The sequence below is a fragment of the Prionailurus bengalensis genome, chromosome B2, assembly GCF_016509475.1.
Source record: "Prionailurus bengalensis isolate Pbe53 chromosome B2, Fcat_Pben_1.1_paternal_pri, whole genome shotgun sequence".
Lineage (NCBI taxonomy): Eukaryota > Metazoa > Chordata > Mammalia > Carnivora > Felidae > Prionailurus > Prionailurus bengalensis.
The window spans coordinates 46,309,933-46,318,051 of record NC_057349.1 but is presented as its reverse complement, the minus strand read 5'-3'; the positions used below and the strand labels follow the sequence as shown (position 1 = coordinate 46,318,051).

At 49.4% G+C, this 8,119-nt stretch overlaps 1 protein-coding gene across 1 annotated transcript; it reads right to left on the bottom strand.

Annotated features, from left to right (window-relative positions):
• Positions 1-2,525: 2,525 nt before the first annotated feature.
• On the bottom strand, positions 2,526-6,943 carry LOC122490617 (the record flags this gene model as incomplete). The annotated part of the gene is given in 2 exon segments (XM_043593245.1): positions 2,526-5,758; positions 5,761-6,943. Coding segments are annotated over 2 exon segments (4,416 nt in total), but the record flags the coding sequence as incomplete, so codon positions are not given.
• Positions 6,944-8,119: the final 1,176 nt, after the last annotated feature.

Genomic DNA, 8,119 nt, shown 5'->3' with positions numbered 1-8,119 from the left:
TCTTACATATGTTACTTCAAGGGTCCTACTGTTTGGATTCAGTATTCATTCAGTCAAAGATTATCTACATCCTAAAAGTCACCTTTTACTTACACATGCTCCGTAGAATAACTGCTACTTTTTTTTTTAAAGCTATTTATGTTCAAGGGCAATTAAGTTCTTGTTGAGGTAGCTCACTTGGTATTGCAAAGTTCTTTAATAAATTCCTTAATGTGAAGTTAAAATATTGCTAACTGTAATATCTCCATTTCCATCCTAATTCTAGCCCACAGGCCAGACCGATGAATTCTACTTGTTTTTCCTATAAGAACATCCTTAAAATATTAAATTTCACGATCTAGTTTCACTACCTTGTATCTTGTTCTCTTGGACATGTATTTACCAACAGTGTTTTATTCCCCTTTCTTTAAGTTAAACACATTCACTCTCCAAACAGATGCTCAGAAAATGAAAGCTTAATTTCTTGTACTATTAACGTTTTTGAATATATTCCAGATTGGCTTTGTCTCTTCTAGAGCATAGCAGCCAGAATTAAATTTGCTGCCACTTTTGTACATTCTATAGTGCAGCAGAAGGCAGTACAGGACACTTTATCAATGCTTAAAAAATATGGATTGATCGAGACTCTTAGATCTTTAATTAGAAGTATCTAGAGAATCCCTATGTTGGTGGTTTCATATGGAAAATATGACCAATTTTACAGAGAAAATAATTTGATATTTAGAAACCACATGTTTTAAAAGTGTTCCCTCCCACAACTTTAAGTAAATCTCCATGTTCTGTAAACTTAATATTTACCTTCCCTCTGTAGACTCCATCTCTGCTTTGTTATGAATTCTAGTATTTAAATGCAAACAATACAACTTTTCCAGGAACTGATTGTAGCATGATCTTCCAAAATCAGTTGTGCAGCAAAACGAGGCAGGAACAGAAATATCTGCCTCATATTTTTGTATAACTATGCACACCTAGATTACCCTGAACATTCACTGGTGTAAAAATTCTCAGAGGAATCACAGTCTTTGTAAATAGGATGCACCACTAAGTATTTCAAACCTGATCTGTTGTTCAGTTTCAGCTCAGTTTCATATCCTATCAGAAATTGACAAAAACGTTTTGTTGCCTGTTTTTGCACTGTGTTGGGGAGAGAGGCCCACAAAGTAAATGGAATTTGCATTTGGGAAAGTGCCAGAATTTTAAAGACATAAAGTAAGGTGGAAACTCTGTAATTCTGTTGGGAGAAGGGGCGGGAGTATTCCAAATGTATAGTTGAGGAGGGGGTGAGGGAGTCATAATGAACAATCTTTACTGGAATCCACTTTTGCTCAGGAGAAGATATCTGCCAATGAAGTCTTTAGTCTGAAAGCCTGGCATAATTAGAAATGTCAGCATCATAGATAAATTTTCCAGAAATCTATCCGTATCCATCATGCAGTAAAGTTAGCTGTTTTTATAAAATCTTTTTTTGCCACTTACTGGACGGAAAAGGATTCATGGTATAAAAACACTCATGGGAGAGCTGCTTAAATGAGCAGTTTTAAAGGTGAAAATGGCTCAATGCTATGAAAAATCAATGGGATTAAATTAGAAAACATGAAAAAATGCACTACAATTTAAAAATAGCCTCAGTAATAGGAGGTACTTTAGTTTCATAATTATGGAATAATAGCTTGAGTTTATATTGAGTGCTGTAGCACTTTAGACCTTTGTATAACCTTAGTCATGAGGAGGCATTTCATCAAAAAGAAGACTTTTGTAGGTTCTAACATTTTTTAAAAAGCAGTTTTCATTTTTTGTTTTTTACATTCTTTAGGTTTTTGTTTTTTTATGACTTTTTTTTTTTCTGGTCCTTCAAACCCTTGTATTGTTATGCCCAGAATTCGTGATCCCCAAAAACCACCAGGGAGCCGAGTCCGATGCAAAAGCAAAGAGCCTTTATTCGAGCTAGCTCGAGCTCAATCCCCTACCTGCACCGACGCAGCGGTGAGATACCAGGGAAAGAGAGCGAGTTTCAAAAGCACAAAGGTTTTATAGGGGTCTAGGGGCAGCCGATTGGCTGGGGAAGTGGCGTGTTTTGATCAGGAAGCTTGAATGGGTGAGCGGGAGGTCACTCAAAGGGAGGAGGCGTGGTCTAGGTGAAGGACACAGAACAAGATGGAGTCGGCTGGTGTAGGCCCGCCCTTTCATTCCCCCCTTGTCATGTAGCTTACAGACCCAATCATGGGGCCGGCTGCATTTATGGTGACAAGGGGAACAGAGTTTGGAGGTTTACGCAAAGTTCTGGGAAGCAGGTGTCCCTGGGGTGGCTCTGGGAGGTCTGATTAAGTATTGTCTCTGAGCTGGTGTCTATGATCTGCCAGGTGATGTTTTGGGGGGCATATGAGCAATGACATGCAGAGTTAACAGAGTTACCAATATTAGGTGGGTCGAATGTGCTGTAGCTTGAGCTTGAGCGGGTTATGTTGGTCCCGACTGATGGCCCATGGCGTGACGAAGTCCTTCCGGATCGAGGAGGGGTCCGCTGGCTGGGCGTGGGTGTGATGGACCCAGGTCGCGATGCCGTCTACCTTGAGAGCGGTGGGGGTTGTCAACACCACGATGTAGGGTCCCTTCCAGCGCGGCTCGAGAGTCTCTCGGTGGTGCCTCTTGACGTAGACCCAGTCTCCCGGCCTGTACTGATGAGGTGTCGGGATCGGGCCAGCCTCGTAGATGGCACGGAGACGCGGCCAAATGTCCTCGTGCGCCCTCTGGAGCCCGCTCAAGGAAAGAAAAAGTTCTTGATCTTTAAACTCAGCAATAAGTTCAGCTCGAAGGCTGGGAATAACAGGGGGTGGCCTGCCAAACATGATCTCGTAGGGAGTAAAACCCAGAGTGTAAGGAGTGTTTCTAACCCGGTAAAGGGCAAACGGTAGGAGAGTCACCCAGTCCCCGCCAGTCTCCATGGTTAATTTGGTAAGGGTCTCTTTTAGGGTTCTATTCATTCTTTCTACCTGTCCTGAGCTCTGGGGCCTATAAGCACAATGTAATTTCCAGTTTGCCCCCACCACCTTGGCTACTGCCTGTGTTACCTGCGAGATAAAAGCTGGTCCATTGTCTGATCCTACCAGGGCAGGAAAACCATACCTGGGTAAGATGTCTTCTAGTAGCTTCTTAGCCACCGTCTGAGCCGTTTCATGCTTGGTTGGGTATGCCTCCACCCAGCCAGAGAAGGTGTCTGTAAATACTAAAAGATATTTAAAACCATACTTTCCTGGTTTGACTTCAGTGAAGTCGACTTCCCATTGGGCTCCCGGTCTGGTGCCTCTGAGCCTGGTTCCTTTTTTATTTGATGTGGCCCTCGCGTTGGTGAGTTGGCAGGTCTTGCAGGCAGATACAACTTGCTCTATTTTGGTGTCCTGTTGGTGAATCTTAATTCCGGCATGTCGGATTAAGTCTTTTAATTTTCGGGCCCCCATGTGAGTAGACCGATGCATGTGCTCTAATATTGAGACTCCGAGCTGGTCTGGCAACACGAGCTCCTTGTTAGGTGTATACCACCATCCCTTTATCTCCTGGGCCATGGGGAGTTTCTTGATCCGCTGTAATTCCTCCTGGGAGTACTTGGGCTGGTCTGGTAAAACTGGGTCTCCCGGGTCTGGTAGTTGTATGGTCATGGTGGGGACTGGAGTAAGGGCTACTGCCTTGGCTGCCTGGTCAGCCTTTCGATTACCTCTAGCTACTGGGTTATCAGCTTTTTGGTGCCCTTGGCAGTGGATAATGGCTAGCTTGGCAGGAAGCCATAAGGCTGTAAGCAGGTCAAGTATCTCCTGCTCATTTTTTATAGTCCGTCCTTCTGCCGTCAGTAACCCCCTCTCCTGATAAATTGCCCCATGAATATGAGCTGTGGCAAATGCATAACGGCTGTCTGTGTAGATGTTGAGCCGTTTTCCAGCTCCCAGCATCAGCGCCTTGGTGAGGGCTATGAGCTCTGCTCGCTGGGCTGACGTTCCGGAGGGTAGAGCCTCCGCCCATACGGTGTCGGTTTCGGTGACCACCGCTGCACCCGCATACCTGTGTCCGCCTCGCACAAAGCTGCTGCCATCAGTGAACCAAGTAGCCTCGGCATCGGGGAGGGGCCGGTCGGTCAGGTCCGTTCGGAATCCATGTACTTGTTCCAGGATTCCCGCACAGTCATGTAATGGAGCACCTAGGTCAGGGTCGGGCAGCAGGGTTGCGGGATTGAGGGCTGCACTGGGGTGGAACCGCACTCGTGGAGGGTTGAGTAGGAGGCTCTGGTAATGAGTCATACGTGTATTGCTCATCCATCTATCTGGAGGCTGTTTCAGGACCCCTTCAATAGCGTGTGGGGTCGTGATCCAGATCTCCTGTCCTAGGGTCAGTTTGTCTGCATCCTTGACTAGGAGTGCTGTCGCTGCAATAATTCTTAGGCATGGCGGCCAGCCGGCAGCCACTGGGTCTAGTTTCTTAGACAGGTAAGCCACTGGACGGTTCCAGGGGCCTAAGGCTTGAGTTAGAACTCCTTTTGCTATTCCCTTATGCTCGTCTACAAAGAGGTGGAAGGGCTTCGTAATGTCCGGTAGGCCCAGGGCTGGGGCACTTAGGAGGGCCCTTTTTAACTGATTAAAGGCAGTTTCTTCTTTTTCAGCCCATTTAAATGTTTTCCCCTCTTTGGTAGCTTCATATAGAGGCCTGGCGATCTCAGCAAAACCTGGAACCCAGAGGCGGCAGTAGCCGGCTGATCCTAGGAATTCCCTCACTTCTCTTCGGGAGGTGGGAGTAGGGATCTTTAGGACAGTTTCTTTTCTGGCTTCTGATAACCGCCGCTGTCCACCCTCCAGGATATATCCCAGGTAACTTACCCTCTCCCTGCATATCTGAGCCTTCTTCGCGGATGCGCGGTATCCTAAGGCCCCCAGGGTAGCCAGCAGGTCCTGGGTCCCTCGCTCACAGTCTTTGGCAGTGTCAGCAGCAATCAGGATGTCATCTACATACTGTAGAAGGGTGAGGCCAGGGTGCTTCCTTCTGTACTCACCCAGGTCCTCGTGTAGTGCCTCGTCGAAGATGGTGGGTGAATTTTTGAATCCCTGAGGTAGCCGTGTCCAGGTGAGTTGTCCACTGTAGCCCTCCTCCGGATCATGCCACTCGAAGGCGAACAAGGGTTGGCTCTGGGGTGCCAGCGGCAGACTGAAGAAGGCGTCCTTTAAATCTAGTACAGTATACCAGACCCTGGAGGGCGCTAAGGAGCTCAAGAGAGTATATGGGTTGGGAACAGTTGGGTGTATGTCCACGACCCTCTTATTTACTTCCCGGAGGTCTTGTACCGGTCGGTAGTCATTTGCGTGAGGCTTTTTGACCGGCAGTAAGGGGGTGTTCCAGGCAGACTGGCAAGGAACTAGTACCCCTAGGCTTCGTAGTCTCCGGATGTGTGGCTGGATCCCCTTCCGGGCCTCCTGAGACATGGGGTATTGTTTGATCCTTACCGGACTCTCTCCTGGCTTGAGCTCTACCAGGACTGGGGTCCTATGAGCGGCTAGTCCCATCCCCCCTGTCTCTGCCCAAACCGAGGGGAATTCTTGTAGCCATCTGTCTATATTATCCTCTCTCGGGAGCGCCTCCTGGTGGAGGAGATATTCATCCTCCAGTTTCATGGTCAGGACCTGGATGGGGTGGCCCTTGCCATCGGTGACCTGAGGCCCCCCTTGTCTGAAAGTTATCTGAGCTCCAATCTTGGTCAGTAAGTCCCGTCCTAACAGCGGGAGGGGCATTCTGGTATTACCATAAAGGAGTGGGATACCCGGCCCGTTCCCAAATCTACTGTTCTTCGGGTAGTCCATGAATACTGGCTCATACCAGTTGCCCCTTGTACCCAGGACTTCTTGCTAGCTAGTTTTCCTTGTGGGGTGCGGAGGACCGAATGTTGTGCTCCGGTGTCGACAAGGAAGTCAATAGGGGTCCCCTCCACTTTAAGAGTTACCCTGGGTTCGGGGAGAGGGTCCGAACCCTGACTCCCCTAATCACTTAGTTCATCCAGCTCTAGGACTTTTACTCGATCCGTCTTGCTTCCCTTCCCGCCGGCCCTTTTCAGACAATCTCGGGCCCAATGCCCTATCTCCTTGCAGTATGCGCACTGATCCTTCTGCAGCCTCTGCTTCCCCCCCTTGGTGGTGCTTTTACCTTTTCTTGCGTCGCCTGCCAGTTGCCGGAGACGGCGGTCTCGTTCCTCGGGGAAGTCAGCAGTGGTAGCTAGCAGTATTCTGGCCAGGTCTCGAGTCTGCTTACTGCTGGCAGCCGCCATGGCGCGAGCCTGCTTGTCCTCAGGAGGCTCCCGGTTATTATATACCTTTTCAGCTACCACCAGTAAGTCCTGCAGACTTTTTTCTCCTAGTCTATCTATTTTCTGTAATTTTCTCCTAATGTCTACGGCTGATTGGTTTACAAAGGCCATGATAACAGCTGCCTTGCTTTCCGGAGCCTCTGGATCCATGGGGGTATAGGTACGGAATGCCTCCATGATCCTTTCTAAAAAGGCAGCCGGAGATTCATCTTTTCCCTGTTGTACATTTCCTACCTTGGCCAAATTGGTTGGCTTTCTAGCAGCCATTCGGAGACCCCCCATTAGAGTCTGGCGGTAGACCCGGAGCCTCTCCTTACCTTCTGCCGTGTTGAAATCCCACTGGGGCCGAGTTAAGGGGAAGGAGGCATCTATCTGAGCCTGGTTGGTGGTGGGATTCCCATCTGCGCCCGGAACTAGTTTTCGGGCCCCATTGAGGATTCTTTCTCTTTCTTCAGTTGTGAATAGGACCTGCAAAAGCTGCTGGCAATCGTCCCACGTGGGCTGATGGGTAAAAAGAACAGAGTCTAATAAATCAATAAGCCCTGCCGGTTTCTCGGAAAACTTAGGATTCTGAGCTTTCCAATTGTAGAGGTCACTAGTGGCGAAAGGCCAATAGTGATGGGGCTGATTCCCCTCCGCGTCTGGGGGTCCGGTGGCTCGCAGGGGCAGAATAGTGGAGTCGGCGGCGGAGGCGGATTGCTCCCTCTGAGCCCTTTGTCTGGTAAAGGGCGGGCTTCCCCCTGGAGCGTTTCCGCCTCCCGCTCTCGGAACAGCGTCTGCCTCCCCCGGAGGGGGAGGATGGTGTTCTTCCGGCATCCTAGAGGGGTTATACGGGGGAGGAAAAATTAATTCTTCTTCAGTACCCCCCTGTAGGACAGGGTAGAGGGGTGCTGAAGGCTGGGTAGGACGTTTCCTCTTCTCTGCCTCCTGCAAAGCAAGAATGGGTTTTGGCTCCGGAGGGATCAGGGTTAGGAAGGGCTTAAGCCAAGAGGGTGGGTAGAGGTGTAGTCTGAGTCTGTCCCATAACGTCCGTCCAGTAAGTCCACAGAGCAAAACAGAGAAACACAAAAACAGACAGAGGGCCTCTAGAAAGTCTTCCAACTCCATGGAAGCAAAACTGAAAGCTAGCTTTTGAGGGGATCCCATGTCCCTCCAAAACCGATGAGGGGATTCCACGTCCCTCCAAAACCGATGAGGGGATTCCACGTCCCTCCAAAACCGATGAGGGGATTCCACGTCCCTCCAAAGACGACGGCCTCACGCCGACCAGCGGGAGCGACCCGCCTCGTCTCAGACCTTTGAGGGGATTCCACGTCCCTCCGAAACAGATGAGGGGATTCCACGTCCCTCCAGAAGGGAGAATCGGAACGTCTTCCGAAACTCCCGGCCCGTGGTCCTCCAGTGCGTCCACTTAGACCGCGTCGGGCACTACCAGAATTCCAGAAATGAGCTCACACAGAAAAGACAGAACAAACAGACACTAACCGTGGCCAGTCAGGCTCTCCGGGTCGGGGGTCCCTTGGGGGTCTTGGGGATCCCGGGCCGAGCCCCCAAATGTTATGCCCAGAATTCGTGATCCCCAAAAACCACCAGGGAGCCGAGTCCGATGCAAAAGCAAAGAGCCTTTATTCGAGCTAGCTCGAGCTCAATCCCCTACCTGCACCGACGCAGCGGTGAGATACCAGGGAAAGAGAGCGAGTTTCAAAAGCACAAAGGTTTTATAGGGGTCTAGGGGCAGCCGATTGGCTGGGGAAGTGGCGTGTTTTGATCAGGAAGCTTGAATGG